At 38.3% G+C, this 24783-nt stretch overlaps 4 protein-coding genes across 5 annotated transcripts in view; 2 read left to right on the top strand and 2 right to left on the bottom strand.

The window, feature by feature from the left end:
• LOC148766231 (homeobox-leucine zipper protein ATHB-21-like) overlaps positions 1 to 694 on the top strand; it is a 2146-nt gene extending 1452 nt beyond the window's left edge. Inside the window, exon 3 of the mRNA XM_088826492.1 lies at positions 316 to 694. Within this exon, the coding sequence (XP_088682618.1) occupies positions 316 to 558 (243 nt within the window). The 3' untranslated portion in view covers positions 559 to 694. The remainder of the gene's footprint in view (positions 1 to 315) is intronic.
• Positions 695 to 2339: 1645 nt separating this feature from the next.
• LOC105967838 (CELLULOSE SYNTHASE INTERACTIVE 3) lies at positions 2340 to 10877 on the bottom strand. Its single transcript, XM_088826484.1, has 7 exons — positions 10682 to 10877; positions 9582 to 9683; positions 6490 to 9487; positions 3844 to 6388; positions 3298 to 3752; positions 3020 to 3136; positions 2340 to 2917 (listed from the first exon to the last, which is right to left on the bottom strand). The coding sequence occupies exons 2-7, from the start codon at positions 9638 to 9640 to the stop codon at positions 2741 to 2743; spliced, it is 6351 nt and encodes a 2116-aa protein (XP_088682610.1). The 5' UTR covers positions 9641 to 9683; positions 10682 to 10877; the 3' UTR covers positions 2340 to 2740.
• Positions 10878 to 14033: 3156 nt separating this feature from the next.
• On the top strand, positions 14034 to 21006 carry LOC105967836 (G-box-binding factor 1). Of its 2 annotated transcripts, none has more exons than XM_088826134.1 (12): positions 14034 to 14487; positions 16549 to 16698; positions 16805 to 16861; positions 16962 to 17048; positions 17889 to 17978; positions 18087 to 18253; positions 18338 to 18392; positions 18564 to 18612; positions 18691 to 18836; positions 19190 to 19267; positions 20345 to 20470; positions 20655 to 21006. In XM_088826134.1, exons 2-12 carry the CDS (start codon positions 16639 to 16641, stop codon positions 20736 to 20738), a joined length of 999 nt encoding a protein of 332 aa, XP_088682260.1. In that variant the 5' UTR covers positions 14034 to 14487; positions 16549 to 16638; the 3' UTR covers positions 20739 to 21006. The 2 variants fall into 2 exon arrangements, with proteins under 2 accessions (XP_088682260.1, XP_088682261.1); XM_088826135.1 differs by having other exon boundaries at positions 14212 to 14487; positions 16549 to 16703.
• An 861-nt stretch (positions 21007 to 21867) lies between these two features.
• On the bottom strand, positions 21868 to 24067 carry LOC105967834 (scarecrow-like protein 15). The gene has a single exon (XM_012992433.2). It carries the CDS (start codon positions 23774 to 23776, stop codon positions 22043 to 22045), a length of 1734 nt encoding a protein of 577 aa, XP_012847887.2. The 5' UTR covers positions 23777 to 24067; the 3' UTR covers positions 21868 to 22042.
• Between the last annotated feature and the right edge of the window lie 716 nt (positions 24068 to 24783).

A 24783-nucleotide genomic window follows, 5' to 3' on the forward strand; every position in this document is an offset into this window, starting at 1 on the left:
AAATATATATTATGTCATTTTTTTCATGTAATACATGTGGGAGAAAAATGAGAAAAAAAAAATTAATAATTAAATTGAAAGAAGACAATATATATTCGAATCTTTGAGATGCATTGCACTTGGCTATATGCTCAAAAAGAGGCATGTCCTTGAAATTAACGACAGCCAGTAGAAATTAATTTGATTGTGCCACCTTATAATACTGCCAAAATTGTACTATTTTATTCTATTTATTTTTTTTTAATTTAATTTAATTTAATTTATTACTATTATTTTTTTAAAAGAAACTAATAAATCAACGTCTATATTGTGCAGCTTTCAAAGCTGAAGGTACAACTCGATGAAGCGGAGAAGGAAATAGAAAGGATAAAGATGGAGCAGCGATCAGGTGGGTTGAGGAGCAATAGTCCAAGCTCATCCTTGTCAATGGAGACCGTTGACCCGTTTTTTCTTGGGGATTTTGGAATGGAGGGATTAGATCACGTGTTTAATGTGCTGGATAATACTAATAATTATATCCATGGTTTGGAATGGGATAATAATATTTATTATATTTAGCTAATTATTATTCCTTGTGGTTGGGAGGTGGGATATATTTATGGAGTATGATTCTAATTAATGTGTGTAAATAAAATTGTGAATATATAATGTAAATTAATTAATCCTTTTCAACTTTCAAGTAATTAGTGCATAATTTTACTAAAGAAATATAATTATTAGATTCGGCCCCAATCTATTTTAGCACACATAATAACTTAATAATCTTCTTATGTTCATAATATTTTACTTGTACATTTATAATAATAAAAATTATATCCCAATATTCAAATGTAATATATACAGTTAAACCTCTATAAATTAATACAGTTGGGACCATCAAAATTTCATTAATTTAGCGAAATATTAACTTATCGATAAATTAATAATTATTAATTTATACATTAATTAATAACTTATTAATTTATGAAATTATTATTATTATTATTTTCAATAGATGTATTTTTTTTAATTTTTTTCATGTATATTATTCATTGTATCATTATTTCAATGCACTATAGAGCCCGTTCACAAACGGAAGCTCTTAAAGCAACAATGGAATGACTGATTTTATGTTGACTTATGAGAAAACTATACCGAAAGTTCTAACCATGTTAAGAAAAGTGAGAAACGAGATTGATGATAATGTGAACTTCAATAAGAAACAAACGACAATTAAATTGTATTGTATTAAGCCTTCATAGATCTATAAAATATGTGATGTATCATGTAATTTAAGAATTATTTTTATGCATTATTAACTTATATATTATATGGGGCTTCTTAAAATTTTTGAATGTGTATTATCTTATAAATTTAGCGAATTATTAATTTTAGCACGTTGTCCCCGAGTCGGGACCGGAAAATTTTATTATTTAAGCGAGCTTATTAATTTATCAGGTATTAATTTCTCGAGGTTATACTGTATATGTATTATATGGAGTGAATAAACACAAAAACGTGATAAATCAATTTATCTGCAATATGTTTTGATATTCTTACTTGAAATATAGGTTTTTGCAAAACTATCCCTGTATAATTTCTATTTACTCCAAAAACCCTTATATTAAAAAACATAGCAGGAGCACCCTTGTGAAAAATAGTCAAAGCCTTAAAAACCCTCTAACTTTTTTATTTTTTTCCTTTTTGTTCTTTTTTTAATATTCTTGTTGTAAGGGATAATTTGGTCATTTCAGATAATCAACAATAAATTTCGAAATAAGGTCGTGTGTGCTTTAAAAAACACAATATGGGGGCTTTATGATATTTTATAATCTTTGGTAAGAAATATAGATACTTTGGAGGTGGAAATACGAAAAAAAATATCAAAATTTAGATTATATGAAGTGAATAAACACAAAAAATGTGATAATTAATTTCTCCACTATTATTCATCTACTTTATTTCCCTGCAATATATTTTGATATTTTCACTTAAATATGGTTTTTTTCCCCAAAAATACTCCCGTGTAATTGCTAAAAAAAACCCGTATGTTAAAAAAACTAGCATGAACACTCCGGTGAGAAATAGTCAAAACCATAAAACCTCTAACTTATTGTGTAGTGCACGCGCAGATTGTGAGAGTAAAAATGTATTTTTTTACTTGAAAAGTCAAAAATACCCTCTGAAATTCTTTTTTGTTCTTTTTTTTTAATTTCATTTATAAGGTTAATTTGGTCATTTCACATAAGCCAACGATAAATTTCGGCAATTAGAAACTACACAAAGAGTTTTTCGGCAATTAAAAACTACACAGAGAGGTCTGTGCTATTAACTCATTAAACAATTCCAAAAAAAATAAAAAAAAAAAAAAAAATCCATGCATTTCATTCTATACTTACATTTACATTTAACCCATGATATGTTGCAAGGTACATATAGCATGGAATTAATATTGCAGCCTCATTTTACCATTAAAACAGAGGAGCAATTTTCCTATATGTACACAATAAGTTGTATACATAATAAGTTGCTCTTTAATTTAAACAACTTTATCAACTCTCCTTTTAATTATATAATCTCTAATTAAACGTGCATAAGTTTGCATGTAAATTCAACTTTTCTTAGCATACATATTCACATTCGCCCCAAAACGTGCTTTCACCATTTATTCAAATGGATCATATTTCATTTATATACACCCTAATTAATAAACATCGAAATTAATACGTGCACGCGTACGTACGTGTTGGAGGATCTCCTCTCACACACGTTGTTCGTTCGACGTCGTCCGATTGGACCATGTTATCTCGACTTCAAGCGTTCTCGAAGGCCCGTCTTTATTTTCTTTATTAGTCTCGCGACAAAGGCTGAAAACTCCGCTGTATACTCCTTCACTCATCACCTTATCTATTTGAATTGTCACCCTCCCAAGACTAGTCTGGAAGAAGAAAAAAAAAATCAAGATTAATAATTATTATCGATAAACTCCGGTTTTTTTTTCCGGATTACATATTATAAATATTTAATGACAATTAATTACCTTCCCGAAAGTACTTTTGCTTCTGCAATGAATGTGTAACTTTTGGCCTTTCGGTGGTACGTCGAATGCCCAAGTGAACCCTTGTTTCCATTCTGGTGAGGTGTTATGACTCACAACCTGTTACGAAGCGATCGGCTTTTTAAATTTCGGTGACTACTAATCGACCCAACTATACATGTGTCGATTGAAATTATCCATCCGATGTTGATTGTCGACAAAAAAAGATAGGTCGATTATTGGATAAAACCGAACCATGAAAAAGAAAAATCTAATAATACCTTAGTATGCCGTGCGGGGCCGTTGCCTATGACCAAACGACAATAAGCATTGGTGCCTCCCATAGCCTGCTTCAAATTGCTTGCTCTATTAACTATGACCGTTAAACAGCCCGGTAAAGAATTCAATAAGCTCTCGACTCTTTCGTGAAAACTCGGGGGGCAAGTTTTCATTAGCATTTGCAAGGTGGGGATGGCGTCGGCCGCGATCGTAGCTTGGGATTTCGACACGTCGAGTGGCATTGAGGACCACGAACGTCTCAACAAGCACAAGATAGTCAGTACCGAATCCTGAGCGGCCTCCGTCCCTAATTTTAGCGACGTCACCAGATGAGGAATGCATAGCGTCGTCGCTTCGGAAATGTGGAGTTTGTTAAAATTGGCGAAAATAACGTGTATCGTCCGCAAAACCTCTTCGTTCACGGTGGATGTCGACCGCAGTTCGCTCTCCAGAGCAGCTGCACCGGCGTAACTCGATTAAGAACAATGATTTGAAGTGATCGATTAAATAAAATACGAATGTTTCAAAAGAAAAAAAAAAGTAATTACCGGTCAACGACTTGATCAGCTCGTTCGACACGTATTCTTGCAGAGTGTGATTTGAAAATAAAAACTTTATAAGAAGTGACGCATGTGCCGCAACTTCCGCGTTAGGGGACTGGACGAGTTCTTGAATCACCGATACGCCGCCTGCTTCAGCGACGGCTCTCCGATTGGTTCTGCTGCGCACGACGAAGTTCTGCAGCGCACAAATAGCAACCGTTTGCATTTCATCCTTAGTTTGATCTACGAGCATGCCGACTAGCGCCTGACACGCATAAACAGAGTCGGTAGCTCGAGCAAGCCCTTCGTGTTGGGAGAGATCGCCGAGAGCAAGAGCTGCTAAAAGCCTACCGGATTGCGATTTTGTTTGCGGGTCCAACAAATAATGAGCCAACGGCGCAATCGCGTATTTAGAAGCCTTCATTTCGCGTACTCGTGAATTGTTAAATAAAGCTTCCAGTAGTCTACCGGAGGCTTCTTCGCATCGGTGGGATCTTAGTAAGTCTAACAAAGCATCTATAGCACCGACCTCGGCCATCAGTTCGGCCGTTGAACCGTCGGCCTTTTCTTGAACAACGAGAGCATTTAGTGCAACCTTAATGGTGTTATCGAGAGACGAGCGCAGCATTCTCACGAGTGCCACGACCGGAACGTCGAGATAGTATTCGGTGTTGAATTGCAGAAGAGTCGAAAGAATCGAGCCTGCGGACTCCCATAAGGCCTCGGAGGGCAACGGTTCGTCTTGAGTGATAACTTTGGAAAGCTCGAAAATACCGCCTGCATCGGAAACCGCCTTTGGCCAATTCAAGGAGATTTTTTCCAATGCATTTATCGCGGTTTCTTGTAAACTCAATATGCCGATTCCGGCAAGCTGAACGAGAGGAGTGACTGCACTTTTTGTCGTTATATCTTTCTTAAAATGTTCCTGCGCGAGGAGATGCGACAACAACTCGGAGCCAAGCTGCTGGATAGCTTGTGATGGGGATTCGAGAAACGAGATTAGAGGTTCGATGACTTGACTCGGAGAAATTTTCAAGGTCGAAAGACTTTGAGGTTTTTCCAGAATGTTAACGAGCGCTTGCAGGGCGCTATGTTGTCCCAATAGACCGAAATCTTTCTTAATTAGTACCATAAAAAGAGGTTCTATAATTTTCGCTGCGGCCGAGCTTTTCGAAATGGCACTACTGTTTGTCAAGACTCGGAAGAGCTCCGCAATCATGGAACACAATGAGTTGGGGGCTGTCGGCAGTATCTCGAGACAATTATCTATGATTCCGGCGTTAACCATATCCAATTTGCGGGGGGTTCTATCTTTCCCCAACTTAATAAGCGCACTGATGCTCGCTTCGATAAGCCGATAATTTGATCCCGAGACCAAACCGACGAGCATACCAACAAAATCGTTGTCGGATGAAATCTCCACTTGTTGATCGTCATCCAATAGTCTCTCGAAAGCACAAATACCGGATTCCACTGCAGTTTCTTGATTAGACTGCATCAGCAATATCAACGGCTCGATGCATTCGGAGGCCGTCGGCATTTCTCTGACCCTCGGATTACCGAACATCACACAACAAAGTTCCGCGGCATCGCTTTTCAATTCCCAAGAAGCGGCCGAGGAGAGGATCTTACAAAGGCTATGAAGAGGATTCCCTTCGACTTCGGCAAGTATAGCTACCTTCGACGCACTATCCGAAGTCAATTTAAGTAACGCACTTAAAGCAGCCTCTTGTTCACATTCCAGAGTAGCATTAAGCATATCGGCTAAAGGCTGGATCGCTTGAGTCGACGATTCCAAATCCCGAAGATTCTCGGCATCGAATAGCTGATTCAACGCTCTAGCGGCGCTGAGTCTCGCGCTCCTTGATCCCAAGTGAAGAACGGCAACGAGTTGATCCATGCAATTGATTACTTGTTTGTACCGAAGAAGTTCCGGATTGGTAAATAATATTCTCAGTAATTCGGATATGGTAGCCTCCGTTAAATCTTGAGGACTTAAAGATAGATATTTGGTCAGAGCTTCGAGAGCCCCGGCTTCAGCCATCAATAATTTATTAGTGTTGTTTCCATCTGCGATCTGAGTCAAAAGACGAACCGCGAAAGGCGGGGCTCCAGGTCTATCCGGAATCGGTTTCAACAAATCAACAAGCAAAGGGATAGTCTTTCGAGCAAATGAACCAACTCTTACATCGTCAATCTGGAAGAGACAATCGAGTACGACCTGCTCGGGATTCCCAACCAAAGAAAATTCTTCAGATAAGGCTATCAAGTTTGGCATTTTCGATTCCAAGTATCCAATTAGTGTTAGTAACCCATCTATCGCACCTGAATTCGCTATCGCGAGATTTATCACGCTGTTCCCATGGCTAACGAGACTAGCCATTGCCTGAGCAGCGAAAAATCTGTCGATCATTTCATCCGACTTCAAAAGGACCGCGAGTGGGTCCACGAAATGCATTGCCATAGGAGACGAGACCACGTTAGCATCCTGAAAAAGTACAGCCGCAAGGACATTACTAATCCATATTCCCTCCGTATCCTTAAAGTCGGTCTGTAAAAAAAAAATCCGTACCGTTAAAACTAAGAACAACGAGAAAATGAAATTAAAACAATCAACAAAGAGAAGCACAGAAGCAAGTGTATATACCATACATGTTCATTGTTAGCATGCCTCGAAATCTTGTCGGATAACGCTTCGAGCCCACCAGCTTCCATCACAGTGATTTTATTCTTCGAGTGGGAGAAAGAAACTATCGATAGCAACCACAAGGCAACAGTAGCTCCCAAGACAGTTGCGGGATCGGGAACATCGAAATCGTCACCGTTACGAAAAGCCGATCTATCTCTATATCCTCTAGGTGTTCGAATTTCGATCTCGAGAGAAGGTGTAGAAGAGTTTTGCTTGATCATGTCCACTAATGCGTAGATAAGAGGTTCTATGTATCCAGATGCCTCGAGCGCATCCATTGATCGAGCTTTGTGTTCCTTGGAGGCACAAATGAGAAGCGATGTTCCTCCGACTCTCACTTCTAGGCTGTTGGATTTTATTATTCTACTAGCTAATGCGCCAATCGACCTCGTGTTTGAGACCAATAAGTCACCTAACAAAACCGGTTGATCCCCGGAAAGTCGAGACAAAATTTCTATTGCTTTATCTTTCACACGGAGTGGTCCCTCGCAAAGGCAACGCACCAAAGGGTCCAAGCTTGACGGAACATCAGAAAGCGCAGCCCATGGTGCGTAAATCGAGCTGTTACCCTGCTTCGCCTGTGACATAAGCGCGACAATTTCTAAGGCATCGACAACGTCGTCGTCATCCATGTCCATTGCGTTTAACAAATCAACAACCGCAAGAACAACGAATCGGTACTGCGAGCTCCCTATTAATAAATCACATAACGGAAAATGCTTCAATAACTGATAAAGAGCGCGAAAAGCGCTCTTTTTACCCTCTGTGGATCCTTCTCCCATAACTCTTGTTATAGCTGAAACGACGTGCTCGGCAAGCGCTTCCGCAGCCAACTGCGGATCCGGCAGTAAATTAGCCAATGCAGCCATTGCTGTTTCTGCAGAATCGATGGACGACGTTTTCGCTAACTTGATTAAAGACCGGACGTCGCCCAGTGCCCGAGCTGAATTGCTTACAATGCCTTTAAGTTTGCTAAGTTTCATAGACGAATCGATAACTTTGTCTGCCGCCAGACTATCGTATATATCATGCCTACTAGTGAATACATCAACCAGAACCGATGCGGCGTATTGTCGGGTCTTTTCGTTCGATGAATTAAGTGCCTCGACAAGTGACCGTAGACCTATACTAACAGTGGAATCCTTATGAGCCAAATCATTACGCGATGCTGTAGAAAGTACGTGGCCCAAAACTTTGACGACGTGCGTCTTGGAACTCGGAGATTCTCCGAAGAGTAGAGGTAACAATTGATTAACAGCGGTCGGATCAGCAGTTTTGAGTAGATTTACTAGTGCCTTAGCTGAGACTTCTTGCCCGTTTGGTCCACCGTTGTTTAGGAGCCATACGAGTGCAGGGATAGCTCCAGAACTAACCACGCAGGCTCGAATATCTTCACTGTGACAACCCAAGTTCCATAACATACGAGCCGCGTCTTCCCCTGCTTTACGGGACCCGAACTCGATCAATTTAACGAGCGGTGGAATTCCGCCGGCGGCAGTGATTGCCCATTTGCTGTCGTCCGCTTGTTCGGTCAGGATTGCAAGCATCTCAACGGCATACTCTTGATGTTGTTTGCTCGATAAACCCAAAGACGAAATAATTATTTGTATTCCTTCTCTCTTTCCCAAGGCCTCCCATATGCTTACTCCTTGAGTGCATAGTTTTATATGCGACGCAATTAAATACTCTTGCGCATCACCGGTTGCCATTATTATCAGCTCGACAAGAGCTTTTTTAGCTTCCGGTTGATTTATTCCGGTCGATAGATGGGGGTTGCCGTACAGGCTACCCATTGCCTCGAGGAGACGTTCTTGCACCAACTTATTATCTCTCGGTTTTAAGAGCATAATCAAAATGCTTTCAATTTTCGTCGATTGAAATGGTTCGTCGTTACCACTGTGCTTGAAGACCATTAGCGTATAAGCAAGTGCTCCGATTATATCAGCAACCGGAGCAGCTAACCTCGGCGACTGCGAAAGTTCTCCGAGATAGAGCATTAGAGAAGGCATTCCTCCACGTATATTCGCTAAAGCTCGTGTTGAGTGATGCTGAAGAGCCTGGCCCCACTCTCCTTGTATACATTCTTTAGAAGGCGCAACTACGGATCCGATAAGCACCGACATGCCTTGGGCGTCGACAATCGCTTGCTTAGCGTTAGTTGATTTTAAAGAAAGAGCTTCTAGTGCTTCGGCCGCATTGGCTCTCACGGAGACGTCGTTTTTTGGACCTAGGAGCCCGAGCAAAGTTTTCACCGCCCCGGAATCGATTACCTTCGGTATGCTATCCACGAAACCAAGAATCACGCGCGCTAGTAGAGATGCGGCGTTAGATTGAGAAAACGGATTGTCGGAATAGAGAAGATTAAGAATGACGTCGACTCCGCCGGCATCTAGTGTCGTTTGCCAATAGCCGTATTTATCACCGCAGAGATTCCTCAACGCCCCGGCGACGAACCCTTGCACGAGTTTGTCCTGTTTACGTTTCGGATTCAACTGCTCCCACAAGGTCTGCACCACGCCTTCTGTAACGAATATTTGCATGCCCACGTGATCGTCCGAAAGCCCACCCGACGACACCTCACACAACGCCTCTGCAGCCACCTTCCTAGCTTCGGCCGCGTCGCACTTCAAGAGCGAGAGTAACGGGGGGATGCATCCGCCGAGAAGCACTTTCACCCTCAAATCCTCGTCTCTACACATGACGGTCAACGTCGCGGCGACGTTTATTTTCGCCGTTATAGTACCGCTTCTAAGGACGGACACGAACAACGGCATTGCTTGACCGTGCGAACCGATGAGCGCACGCGCTTCCTTTCTTGCTTTAGCAATGCCTAGCAAACGAGCGGTGGTGAGTTCCTTTTCGTGAGGTGAGGATACGTCGGAATGCAATTGTTCGATCAATTGAGTAACCCTCGACAACGTCTTTTTCGGATCATCCATTTCTGTAGTTCCATTTGATTCCCTGAAAATATAATTATATGCTATTAGATTTCATTCGCAACAACAACACATTGTATACATTAAGGTGAGATATTTGTTTTGATGAGTTATCTTACTTGTTTTTTTGAGATACCGGTGAAGCTTTTGTTTCCTTTGATTGAGATAACTTTGACATTTGCAAAAAGACTCCACCTTTGTCAACTAATTATTTTTTTCTCCTGCAATTTACAAATAGTTAAAATTTCTCTATTACATAGCAGCATCAGTATACTGTAAAATAAAATTGAAAAGATCTGGAAAATAAAATAAAGATTGAAAATATAAATATTAATAATAAAAATAAAATTTCCTAATACTATCAACTACCTAAGCTCTGAGTGTTCGTAAAATTACTAATTTCAGGTATTAAATAATTATAAAAAAAAATTAAAAAAATTAATAACCTTAAACAAAGTATGAGCATAGGACTAGATAGTTTTGATTTTAGATTTTTAGTACATGTACAGTAGAACCTCGATAAATTAATAATCTCGTTTCAATAATAAATTTTTCGGATCCCAATTCGGTGAGAACGTGTTAAATTATTAAATTCGATAATTTAATATTTCACTAAATTAAAATAGAATGTCCCCAGTCCCGACTGTATTAATTTATAAAGGTTTGACCGTATAGTGAACCGGACGCTTTAGCTTACGTTGTTCAACTGTTGTGCCCGCATGGGTGTAGTTCAACTGATTCCGAGGTGGTAAGTTGGTACAAGCGAATCCTGGCAGCCGCAGTGTGGGAATTTCAACTCCAGTGAGGATTGGTTTCGACTTTTGGTACATGGTACAAGTAATTCTTTTTATCTTTTAAGTTAATGAGTGGGTTACAATCAGCCCCGTAGTATTGATAATTACAAACATCTAACATAATGTTTGAAACCTAACATTGGAGGTGCTTGTAATTACGAATAACATAGAAACTTTAAAGTTATTATATCATACTCCATGAAATGAATTTAACATTTTGATTAGCCAAATGCAATAAAAAAAAATCTAAGGGGGCCATGACCCCCCTTGGCCAAACCCTGGCTTCGCCACTACAAGCATCGTATCGAATTGACATTATTTTTTATGCAAGCAACAACCAAAATTAACGCGAAAAATTAACAAATTGCATGATCAGTACCGTCGAATCAAATAAAATTAAATGAGACGGTGCGCGCATAACTAACCTCGGAATATTATTTGTGTGCAGAGAAACTGGTAATGGAGGTAGAAACAGGGGGAAGAGAGAGAGAGGGGGGAGAGAGAGAAGAGAGAGAAGAGAGACAGAAGGGAGGGAGAGAGACATTGTTCTGTTGGTTTCTTTTTTCTGTCCATTTTCTCATCACATTTGTTGGAGATATTCTATTTTTAGATTGTTGGTACATTTTTTATGTTGTTTTATGATAATTAATTGAACCGTTTACTCTTAGTTTAGGTTGTTTAATGGTAGGTGGAGAATTATGAGTTTAATTTAGCCATTAAATATTAATGGGTAAATTACTATCGTCCCTTGAGATAATGTTTATTTACGAAAATCCCTCTCATTTTCCATAATTGCAACCATCCCTTGAAATTTGTAGATTTCTTACATTTATATCCTTTTGTAGGAGTTCCTTCGACCCTACACTCGGTGATAAACACCGAGTGGATCTTCTGCTGACACGTGTTATATTTAATTATTGAGATTAAATTCTGAGCGGATTAGCCGATATTTAATATAAATCGGATTCCACTAATTTTTTGATATGTGGCACTCTTAAGTCTTAACTCTTAGGTGGTGTTTGCAAATGATTATTTAAAAGTAGAAGTTAGTGATTGTGATTTAAGTTAGTTTTAAGTGCTTATTTCTAAAAGTTGGGGGTGTTTGCAAATATTTCGGAAAATGAACTAAAATTGAAAAAGCAGGGTTAGGGGTGCTTTTAAAAAAATAGCTTAAAACAGATTATTTTAAGAGAAGCAAAAGCAAAAGTTGATTTTGCAAACACCTAAAAACAGATTATGAGCAAAAAAAACTGCATAATCATTTTCAATAAGCATTTGCAAACACCAGCTTAATAACTCACGCTGATTATAATTAGGGTTAGAGGGGTTACGGGTTATGCTGAGTTTTTTTTCCTTCCAATTATTAGAATCATAATTATATTTTTATTTAAACTATTCGCGTGTCAATCATCCTATGGCATCCAATTTTCCTATTAAAACAGGTCATCCGGTCTAAATTTGCACCCTTAAATATTTATTATATATTCCCCCACTTGGGTTAACCTGTAGGGGTTTTAGAAAAACTGAAATGCTAATTGCATCGAAACTTTTACTGAAATTGGCTTATTTGCAGCGGTAATCTTATTTGTTAATTTTCTAACTTTCTAAAAAAATTGAAACTCTCTCAACTAAAAAAAGTCGAAAACTTAGAATCTGAAGGTCGTTCGACAAATTTAAAGGGTATAATCATGTTGTACAACACGTGAAATAGTTTTTTTTTTAAATAATCATCCCCTAGAGGATGGGACTATGGGCTTTTTTTTTCCCCTTTTTTTTTTACTTATCCTAAGAAATGACAAAAAAGGTCTGAAGGGTGTAACGTATAAAAAATAAAAACATAAATAAATTAAGTAGTCGTCGCCTACAGAACGGAAATCTATGGTTTTAGCTTTTTTTCCTTTTCTTTTTACTACTTTATTGCTTAATATACTAATTATTAATTTTATAATTTGGTAGGGTGATGATGGTGATTCTTACGAAGAATTTGACGATGAATATGCAAATGAGTACAATAACCCCAATATATGTTGTGATGTTCCTCAAATTATTTAAAAATTCGATATTTAAAAAAAAAAATTGAAGATCCCGTTCTGCAGAGCACGAAAACTTGAAGATGTTCAAGGAATCGTGCTCTGCAGAATGAGAGCTTCAAAAAATTTTGAACTCCCCGTTCTGTAGAGGACGAAACCCCAACAATTTAAAAAATAAAATAAAATTTGAACTTTCCGTTCTCTAGGGCACGAACACTTGAAGTTCTTCAAGCAACCGTTCCGCGGAGCACGATTGCTTGAAGAATCTTCAAGTTTTCGTGCCCTAGAGAACGGGAAGTTCATAATATTTTTTTTTTCTCGAAATTTACCTAGATCTAATCCTAAACATAAGTTTTTTTTCCTAGAATTGAGTCTTGTTTGCTACGGATTGAAAGTCGAGATATTTACCAAAATTCGAATGTCTTGAGAGAGTTTGAGAGTAGAAGAGAGAATTTTCAAAAGAAAAAAAATTAAATGAAGAAGATTCTACTGTATTTAATAAAAGTTCCGCTGCAAAAAAATACACGTGTCAGCAAGAGACCCACCCGATGTTTATCACCAGGTGTAGGGTTGAAAGAGGCCCTTTGTAGGGGATGAATGTAAGAAATTTACAAACTACAGGAGTCTGAATGTAATTTTTAAAAAATGATGAATTTTTTCGTAAATTAACTTTACCTCCGAAAAGTGGTTGTATATTACCCTTTGTTTTATCTATATTTTTTTCCCTCTTATTTATCGTTTTCTTTTATTTACCTTTTCTTCAAAAAACTTTTTTATTACCTTTTTAGAATAAAATTTTAACTCTATGGCTGAAAATGAAACAAAACTACTCAATACTTGATTCGAGTTTGATCCCCAAAAGCTCATTCGAGTTTGGTTTTATAATATAATAATTAACCATGTTTGGACGCGAGTTTTTGTTCGATGAGCTATTAACCTCAGCTTGAACTCGAGTCCGGTTTGTGCTCCGCCTGATTGAAGATCGTTCAAACTCGACTCAATTATTTATCAAACACAATTTTTTGAGCTTCATCGAAGTTCAAACAAACATGAATTCACACACACACACACACACACACACACACACACACACACACACACACACACACACACACACACACACATATATATATATATATATATCACTACAAGAAAATGTAAAATAGGCAACGATTTTTATATCGACGAAATTAATTTCGTTGCCACTGGTTATATTTTAGCAACGAAATATAGTATTTGTTGCTAAAGATTAACATTTTTGTAACAAGATATTTTTGTTGCCTTTCGAAATAAATTTGTTGTCTATAATGAATGTATAGGCAACGAATTATAGTTGGCAACGGAACAAATTCGTTTTGGATTATAAACGTATTTGCAACGATATATTTTGGGTGACGAAATAGATTCGTTGGCTATAATAATGTATGCACAATGATTTTTGTTTTTCGTTGCCATGAACTTTCAGCAACGCGGATTTGGCTACGAACATGGCAACAAACAAAATTCGTTGCGAATTATATTGGCAACGAAATTTTGGTCTTCCAACAACAAAATATTTCGTTGTCAAATATAAAATTTCTTGTAGTATATATATATATATATATATAATTTATTAATGTTAACATTTTCCTATTGGCAAATTTATTTATTTATTTGGAAATACAGCATATATATATTTTTTTTATGGAAAAAAAAAACATGACATTAGTTAAAAAAAAAAAAAAAAGAAAACAAAAAAAACATGGTTGCCAAGTCATGCATATCCACTCACTTTCCGCCAGCTGGATTCCACTTTCCTCCTCACGTGTCACCCTCCAAAACCCTATCCACCCCCCACTCCCCACGCCACCTCCTTTTGCCCCCCTCTCCGGCAACTCTGCCACACCACCTTCCTTCCAACTCTATCAACAGAGAGAGAGAGAGAGAGAGAGAGAGAGAGAGACCATTAAAATCATCATTAATTAAACTGTAATTCTTCAATTTTGCTTTCTCCTCGCCGATTTCTTAATTTTGTTTTAAAACTCTTTCTGCACAAGGGATTATCTGATTAGGTCTTCAGTGTAGTTGTTGACAGTGATTACATAATATATATACGCCGATTGTATCCCGAAGGCTGGTTTTCTGGTCGGAATTTTGCAACCGTTGGATCTCAGGGCGAAGTGTGTGTGTGTGTGTGTGTGACTGTGTGGTTTTTGTACCAGGTCAGTTCACTTTCTCTGCTATTTGATTTTATAATATGTCAGCATTCATACATGCTTTCAGTTTATTTATTTCCATTTTGCTTGATTTCGTTTATATATTAAGGAATTCAAATGATGTAACTTTGGGTGTTTTCCATGGTGGTGTTGTGTTGAAATTTGTTTGTTAGTCTGAATTTTTCTTAAGCTTATGCTATTTAAAGATTCAATTTTTAGGCACTGTTTGTTTGATCAGGCAATGCTGCATCTTGTCATCCTCCTGATAAAGAAAACGAAAACGAAAAAGGAAAAGGGAATTAATTCATGTTGCTAATGTAGAAGACCAGTGTTCCGTTTCATTGAATTTCATAAATTGTTTTAGCGTTTTTTACAAATTACGTGTGCTTCGAAATAGTTAGTTCCGATACAGTTTATTACTCTATTTAGACGTCAGCTCTTCCACCTTTGCTTTCTTATAATAAAATTAAACACTTGTGAACATCTTATTGTATGTTAATTATTTTTTTAATTGTTTATAACAGTAAGCCTAATTATTTTCGGGAGTTTAAATCTCTTTCGGGGTGTAAGGACAATGTTTTACGAAGAAAAAAAATGGTCGCAAGTTTGGCGAAATGGTGTCCTGCAAGCAGCTTTCTAATTAAAGTGGCTTTAAATATGTTGTTTGAATTTTATTAATTGCAGTGTGCCATTTTTGCTGAGTAAATTAGATTGGTTAATTATTTAACCAAGGGAGTACGTTTAAGTAACGAAACATTATATATTAAAATACCGGAATAAATATATTTCAGTATAAAAGTCTAGACATTGTTCAAATGTCGTCATGTTTTACATAGTTGAAGATCAACTTAATGGATTTGTGTGGTTGAAAAGAGATTTTATTTTTTATCTTAAAAGGGAAGGTAATTCATTTCATTCAAAATCAAGTTCGCGTGTAGCTTTCACATCCTATCTTGTCACCGTGTTTCCCTTTTCATACGTAGGCTATTTTCTATTGTTTTGAATTTACTCGTTAGGCCAATCAATGAGTAGAAAATGTTTTACGTTCAGCTCTACTATTAAGTCAGAGCTGCTACCTGCAATAAGTGCCCCGAGTTAGAGGAATATACATTGGGACAAAATTACATCGTTTGGTTGGGTGATTAGTCGTGATTAACTAAATAATGGGACTTTGATTGATGTTTGATATCCCCAATAACTTGCCGGGTCGACCCGCAAGTATTATGTTATCGGACCTTATCTTGCCTTTTAGGCATGTTTTTTATTAGGTCTTCCAAGGTCCAATAATACAATTGGGTTTTATTAGATTATTTAATTTTATCTTGGCAACCCAACCAAACTAGGCCTTACAATACTAATTTGTTCACTGTGTTATAAGTCATTCTCAATCGGATCTAAACTTCTATAATTTTATCCAATTTTTCACTATTATTTTATATTACTTTTCTAGATGTTGGTATGCAATTATCATTTCCAACTTTTTGCATTATCATTCATTTAGGGTAAATTACGGCCACCCCTGAGTTACGGCCAAATTATGAAAATACCCTGTATGTTTGGGTAATTACAACCACCCCTCAACTAGGAATCTTCTTAAACGTCTATCATTATGGTGTCAAATTCAACATAATCTTCTAGATTATGGGGAATATTCTCTAGTTTGTACTCGTTTTGTGCAAAACCGCAGTTTCTGATGTATTTACAAGCCAATGAGACACATCCTATGATCATCTTATTTCAAAATGTGAAGCTCGAATGGGATAAAACGGGTAAAAACTGGAGAATATTCCACATAATCCAGAAGATTCTACTAAATTTGGCGCGACAAGGGTTCACGTGTAAGAAGATTCATAGTTGAGGGGTGGTTGTAATTACCCAAACATGAGGGGTTTTCTCGTAATTTGAGTGGCCGTAATTTACTTTCATTGTATTATTATATAAAAAGACATTGTTAAAGGCTAGCGAACTACTGCTGTAATGATTTGCTAGAACTCATTTACTAGATCATTAATATCATTATTAATTTTTTTTTTTTGACAATTTCGACCCATTATTCAATGCCGCCAGGTGTTCATCCTCTCGTTTAAGATACAAAAAACCATAAACTCGGATCAATCAAAAGTAGGGTAGGAAATTGAATCTTCCACTAGTGCTACAATGGGGGCTGGGGAAGAAAGCACTCCTACAAAGTCATCCAAACCGGCATCTTCAGCAAATGTACGGTATATTCTTCTCTGTATCTATCATTCACTAAATATCTTCTCACCTTTTGTATATGTGGTGGCTTAAATAAAGCTAATACTTTTTTTTTTCTCGATTACAGGAAACACCTGTTACACCTACTACACCTGCATATCCCGACTGGTCTAGCTCTATGCAGGTGTTATTTATTTTTAAATAATTGATGTCGCTTTCATTTTTAAATATATTGTTTTGCCTTGTATAAAAAAAGAATATTCAATCGAGTCACTTATTTCCAGGCTTTTTATGGTGGTGGAGCAACTCCGCCTTTCTTTGCTTCGACAGTTCCGTCTCCTAGTCCACATCCCTACTTTTGGGGAGGCCAGGTGATTATTCTAGAATATTTAACTCGATACCTGTAATTTGTAATACTCCTTGTGTTTCAAAATAAGTGTCGTTTTAAGGTAAACGCTCATAGATTAAAAAAACTAGGGGTGGAAATCGAACGGAGCGGATTGGAATTGACACCTTCGGAAAAATTCCAGATTTTTCCGGAAGTGAAAAACTAAATTTCCATTCCCCCAAAAAAAAAAAAACAAAGCCCGGAGAAATCGAAAATTGGAACGAAAAAACTTGTTCCAAAATCATAAATTTTTGGATTGGAATCGGCGGAATTCAGAAATTCCATTTTTTTAGTCACATATAATATAAAATATTTGATAATATTGATATTCTGAGTGTAATTTACCCAAAACAATCGGATTTTTTGGAAATAAAATCGGATCGGAAATTGGAATCCAATATGCATTCCAATTCCATTCCAGACAAAAAAATCAGGAAAAATAAAAAAGTTGGAACTTTCAGTGTTCGCAATGAAAAACGTTGTTTCAGAATCGGAAATTCTCGGATCGGAATCAGCGGAATTTGTAAGTCCTTTTCTGGTTTCCACCCCTGAAGAAAACTAATAAATAGCTTCTTTGTTAATGGAGAAGCCCAAAATTACCCTTTACAAACCTTGAAGAAAGATAAATTAGTTGTATAAATAAAGGGCAAAATTGGTAAAAGAATAATAATTTTGCCCGGAATTCTAAAGTGATATATAATATGTGAAAAACAAATATGGCTTTAGTGACACTTATTTGAAACGGAGGGAGTATTTGGCATTATAGGAGTTTTCGAAATTCCAAAATTGACATCTTCGTGTAAATTGTTGATTTACTTTTCAGCATCCTATGATGGCACCTTACGGGACGCCAGTTCCATATCCAACATTATATCCTCCCGGTGGAATCTATGCTCATCCGCACATGCCTATGGTAATTTTAACGCACCAATTTTTCTTACATTGCTTAGTCGGTATTCCGACACGTATTCCGACACGACATTCTATTTGTATTTGTAAGTATTTTTTGTTCATTTTACAGACTCCAAGTGCTGAACAAGGAACTGCAGAATTGGACGGTAAAGCAACCGAGGGAAAGGACCGTGCCGCAAGTAAAAAAACGAAGGGTATTTTGGTAAATCATGGCGGAAAGACGGGAGATAATGGAAATGCAGCTTCGGGCTCTGGAAACGATGTCGGTACACAAAGGTGGTTCGTGACAATATTTGATTTCAGAAAATGTTATTAAATATTACATATTTTTTTTTTTTAACATTTTTTTGCCATGACCAGTGCTGAAAGCGGGAGTGAAGGTTCGTCAGATGCAAGTGACGATAACGATAACCAGGTTGGTTTATCAGCTTCTACTGATTTTAAAAGTTTTAATTTTTTTTATTATTTTTATTTTTATTTTTTACATTTACACGAGATTTTTATTAAATTTGAATTCAATACGTAAAACTCGAGATTTTATGATAGGGTCTATCGATATGGAATAAAATCTAATTCTATACTGTAGGGATTCTCTAGTGCCAAAAAAGGAAGCTTTGACCAAATGCTCGCCGATGGTAAGGATATTTAGACGCCCATCTGGCATTTTACGCTATTTAATTTCGATTAACGAGACCGTAATTGAAAAAAATCAGGAGCAAACGCGCAGAATAATTTCCAGACATCTGTACCTGGCAATCCTGTAGTGGGGATGGATTTGTGGAATGCTTCTTCTGCCGGTTCTGGTCCGATGAAAATGCGCCAAAATCCACCTGGCATGATGAATGATCAGTGGGTCCCGGTAAGCTATTTCCTCGAATTATTACATGTTTTTTGTTTATTTGATGTGGTTCAATTGGGTTTATCTACCTCCGATTGTTAGTTGGCCAGACGTGAAATTTGTCGATATCACGTATTTTAGGATTTAAAAAGTGGTATTAAAGAAAATAGATCTCTGATTTGGATTAGGGATTTTGGGATGATCTCCGATTAATGGCGCACACATCGATTAAATGTATTAATCATTCGTTTTATTATCGTCAAATTGATTTTAATGTTGTATATCCAGTTTTCTATTTTCGTGTTTTTCTTCTTTTAGGCATTTGAAGGATCTACTCACCGATTTATTACCGAACTTGAACTTTTGATCTATAGGATGAACGGGAATTGAAAAAACAGAAGAGAAAGCAATCAAATCGGGAATCTGCTCGAAGATCAAGATTACGGAAGCAGGTAAAGCCGTTTTCTGTTGCTTAATTTTGAAACCTAATTGAGGTTAAAGCGAGTAATGACAAGATAATGAAGTAAGGCCCCGTTTGCAAATAATGATTGGTTTGATAAAATTGATTGAATTGGTTAGGATAACATCCTCCGTGATAATTTAATATGTGATTATCTGATATTTAGGGTTTTTTTCATAGGATTGAGTAATAAGAGGGGTTGATTTGCAATTAAATATCCTTCATATCGAGGCCCCGTTTTTTATCATGGGCTTGAAACCTAAACCAAATCATTTGACAAAGCTTGATTATATTGTCTATCAAGTCTAATCTTAGTTCCCAAACAAGGCCCAAATAAGCCGATTGCAGCTCTGAAGGGAAATCGTTATTTATGCTCGACTCTTTATGGAGGACTAAATAGAGATTTTTCATTATTGATTATAATATTATCAACATTGATAAACGATAGTCTTTTGAAAATATATACATGGTGTGTACTCGACTTCTTGTGAAAATATTTGTAAACAACTTTTGCAGTACGTATGAGTTTATTGCAATTTGTATCCTTGAGCTATGTCGATTTGCTAAAAAACTACCTCATGTTATGTTATTGGCAAAAACCCCCTCTATGATTTAGTTTTATAAGCAATTAGCACCCCTAGAGGGCTGTGTTCTAAACAAAAAAATGAATTGTAGGGTTTTTTTTACTAATAAAATAACATGGAGTAGTTTTCTAGCAATTCGATATAATGGGTACTAATTGCAATAAACCCCAGTAGGCATAAAATGCAGTTTTGATCCCTATATATACACTTTTTTTTTTTTGGTCCTTAATTTTTTTCTGGCATGAAATTGGTCCTCAAATAACCAGTATTTTTACAATTTTCGTCCACCGTCTGATTTGTGTGTTAACTTGGATGGAAAAGCACGTGACCATGCACTTCTACCCCCTGTCTTACCTCTATTTTTAATTTAGCCCCAATTTAACTTTATTATTACAAACTCGTCCAAAAAGCCCAGTGAACAACTTTATTTAATTTCCATCTCCTATTGATGTTTTTATAAATTGAATATGTTTCATTCTTCGCAGGCCGAGTGTGAAGAACTTCAACGCAAGGTAGAAGCATTAAATAACGAGAATCGCACTCTTAGAGACGAGTTGGACAGGCTTTCCAAGGACTGCCAGAAACTCGCATCCGAGAATAACTCCATTAAGGTTTATTTATTTTTTCCTTTTTTTTTTTTTTTAAATTTTTTTTTATGTCAAATAAAATAATGTGAAGGTTAACTAAAAAAAAGAAAAAGAAAAGGAAAGAATAAACGTAACTAGAGCTGTTGTAGAGTAAACAAATACAATCGTATAAAATCCTGACAAACGAAAGTTTTGGTTCTGAAAACAGGACGAGCTAACCAAGTTGTGTGGGCCCGAAGTCGTGTCTAAATTAGACAACGGAAATTCTGCTCCACCACATCTGCAGTCTTAAGTCTCGTGCGGATGGAGGTAATTGTTAGAGCATTCTAGATCCTTTTGTTTCTTTAGTGTAGTTCGATTGGGGTGAAAGACCAACTGTTGTGCCTGCTGCTAATCTATATATACACTACTGTACTACATTTTTAGTATTATTTTAATACTAATTATCCATGTTAGTCTAACGTTGTCGAAGATCTTATATTTTTTTTGCTTTTTTCGGTTTTGTAGAAATTTGATGATTTAGAAATTGTCATGGTTCTCAGTTGTATTCTTTATCCTCACTCAATGAAGTAGATGTGTGTGTGTGTGTGCGCGCGCGCACGTGTGTGTGTGTGCGTGTGTGTTCCCGTTTGGACGGTGAATCGGACCAGACCAATGTCCGTTTTGGGGTTTGACCGGCTGCTTTGACAAAATATCTATGAGCTTTGAAATGATTTTATCTTACAATAAACTTTGAAATATTTGATAAGAGTTAAAAATAACAAATATTTGAAATATTTCTTTCATCTGTTCTTATCAAATCTAAACTTCATGTCGCATACGAACGAAATCCTAGTGAAACCTAAAGAGAGAATTCCGGGGTGCTAATTCAGCAAAATCGTGCAGATTATATCGACTTTTTGTCAATGCCAAAATTTCATACCGATCTCGAACCAAAACGAACTATGCCAATGTGTTAGCCTGAATCGAAATATACGATAACTCGTGGTTTGGTTTAACTCCAAGTAATCACAAATATTTTCATTACCTATGAATCCTTAGGTTTATTGTAATGTATGTTACTTGGAGATTGTTTTACCCTTGAATTCTTGAAATCTCAACAACCTTATAAGTAAAGGGTTTCATGATTCGTGTTTCGTAAAGGGGTGGCCTAGTTGGTATAGCAGAGGAGTGCAATATCATTGAAATCGAGATATTTTAGACACTTTGTTGATTGAGTTCGTTACACACATTAGTTTAGTGTAGCTTATATATTCAGTGTGATTTGCGAGTTATCACAGCAGGGCAAAATTAATCGACTGTACTTTGTGATTTTGGGTTTTATCTTACATTATTTTATATATAATTTTTTCGAGGAAGAATAACCTTTGAATTCAAAATGGTATGGAAAATTAGAGTCAAAATTCAAGAGAACACATTAGTGACAAAAGCTAATTAGTTAATTATCCAGCTAATTAAACACCAACTTAAATAAACTACAGGGTTGTTAACCATGAACAGAGTCAGGATTAATTTATATATTATTTCATTCCTAACCCTCAATTTTTTTCATAGCTTAATATCCATCTAATCACAATTAGAGAGATTAATCTTTCCCTAATACCTCCACGCTGACGTGGCAACAAGTGGCCTCTCATGCCAGCAGAGCAGCATCTCCGCCTGCCTTTTGTACACGTGGAACCCTCTGACTTGGACTCTCCTAAGCAAACACTCCGCCTGAAACTCAGTGAATTGACTCAGCGCCACCTGCCTCAACCCTGCCGCCACCAGCGCCTCCCTCCACGGCGTCCCCCGCCGCCCTGCCGCCTCCACCCCCTCCACTATCTTCGGATACAGCACGAAGGTCTCGATTCTCCTCATCCACTCACCACCACCGCCGCCGCCGCCGCCGTTGTTGAAGTTCGCAGCTTCCAGAGATTCCAAGAGGGTGGAGTAAAACTCGAGGCCGTCGATCACCGCCTGCCTGTACGACGGCGCCGTACCGAAACCCATCTGCCCCTCGACGTCCACGTGCACCACCACGTGAGGGGAGATCCGCCGGAGATCGTTCAGGAACTCCGTCCCCACGTGGCGGAATATCGCCGGGGAAAGAAGCACCGCCACCTTCTCGCCGTCGGCGAACTTGACCGCCTTGAACGAAAGGTACTGGAAGGTGCGCACCGGCACGAACTCGACCTCGAATCTGATGTTCAGATCCCGGGCGAACGCGGTCAGGTTCTCCCTGATCAGCCTCGACTCCGCCGCGTACTCCTCCGGCACCAGGGCGGATATCCGCAGCGCCGGCGGCGGCGCCGCCCTGCGCGACTCCGCCGCCTTGTCGGCGAGCTCCTTCATGAAGGAGGCCCAGTGGCCGCCGATGCCGATGTCGAAGTCGATGACGTGGACGCTCATCGAGCCGTCCATGGCCTCCAGCACGGCTTGGTTAGCCGTGAAGCCGGCGAACATGGGCACCGGCGAAACGCTGGAGAACGTCTTCTGCGCCTTGATGGTCTGGATAATCTCCGACGAACTCGCCGCGTGGTGACTCGGACGGGTCGACCCGGTGAGCAGCGACTGGAGGGCCTCCTTGAAGTAGAACGCGGCTCGCTGGATGGGCTTCCCGGCTGGGGACCTCAGCCGCTGGTTGAGCCGCGCCAGTATCACCTGGCCGAGTTGGAGCGAGTTGGTCTCGAAGCACTCGGCGAGTCGGATCAACTCGTCCACGTAGTCGAACCCGACGTTCCAGTTGTTGTTGTTGGCGTCGCCGGAGAGGCCTTCGAAGGAAGTCGGAGGCGCGGCGGATGAGTATATGGGGATGTCAGGGAGGAGGCCGAAATCCGCGGCCGCGAACTGAGTCGACTCGAACGAGGTGACCGGCGGGAACTCGGCGAGTTCCGAGTAGTGAATATTGTTATTATTATTATTATTATTAATGTTGTGAGTAATCTGGTGAGTTAAATCGGATTGAGAAGAAGAAGAGAAGGGTTTAGAAACGGGATTGAAATCGTCGTGCAAACCCAAGTCTCTCATCAAAGAATCCCAATCCTCCAACTGCGGGTGCTCTATATTATTCAGCACATGATCTTCCAGTTCAATTAGACGATCACCACCACCGCCGCCGCCGCCGCCGATCAAGAAATCAGAGTTGGGCTTCCCGGAAACCGGGCTCGGGCTTCCGCGGAGCTCGAGGACGGATTTGGGCTCGTAATTAGGGGAGCTACTGCTGCTGCTGTGGGCGGCGGCGGCGGCGGAAGGAGGAGCGGGGGCGGCGGCGTTGGTGGTGGCGGAATTGGACGACGGCGCTGGTTTGGAGGTGTTGTGATTGTTTGCAGCAGGAAAGGGTACTTTCATTTCTTGAAAAAAAAAATGAAAGCTAGAAAAAAAATTGATATTTGTTACAAATTTGTTGGAAAATGAAAAATAGAAGCGGGGGGAGGGGGTTTTGGCGGAGTGATGATTGTAGGCTTTTTATCTTTGCGTGCATGGCGATATGGGGGGCGGGGGCGGGGTCCGCCGGGGGGTGGGGGCGGCGCATTATTATGAAATATGTGGGTGAGTGGGGGTGGGGGGTGGGGGGGCGAGATGGACAATACATAGAGGTGTGTGGGGGCAGAGTAAATTACAAGATTAGAGAATTGATTGATGCATGTCTTTGGAACCTTCTTCATGAAGTCTTTATTTAAACGTTTACACCTTTTTTTTTTTTTTTTAATTTATTTAGACACTTTTTATTATTATTTGATGTGCTTTCTTTGATTCCCAGCTTTCAATCGTTGGCTGATTATTATTAGCTTTTGATTTTTGCCCCCACCCCTAACTCGGTGATGATTACTTTTCATTTGGTTTCACATTAATTTTCATTTCATCACCTCTTCTTCTAAATTAACCAAATTAATCACATTTTTACTAGATTGATCCTTTTGTTTCAAATTTATTTAGAGGGCATGTTGTACGCTATTGGTGATAGTACGTACATGGGGTAAATGCGACATTACTGGTAGTATATGTGTCCAATTTGTATTTAATCATTTATATTGTATACAAGTTTTCTTAATACGCGCTAAACTATATTAATAATGTTTTTTTTCCCTTCATTAGTATACATTGGTAATCTTGAGATTGGAGATAAAATTTAATCTTGAATAGAAGATTTTTGCTTCGAAATTTACAACAAAATCATAGGGACGGAAATCGGACGAATCAGATCATAATTAACAGTTTTGAAAATATTTCAATCTTTTTTAAGGAAAAAACTAATTCCAATTCTTTTTAAAAACGTCAAAAAATAGAAATTGGAACAATGAATTCAAAGTAATGAAAAGTGGAAATTCTGGAATTTGGAATGAAAAATATTGTTT

This window comes from Erythranthe guttata, chromosome 12, assembly GCF_056151865.1.
Source record: "Erythranthe guttata isolate IM_541 chromosome 12, IM_541, whole genome shotgun sequence".
Lineage (NCBI taxonomy): Eukaryota > Viridiplantae > Streptophyta > Magnoliopsida > Lamiales > Phrymaceae > Erythranthe > Erythranthe guttata.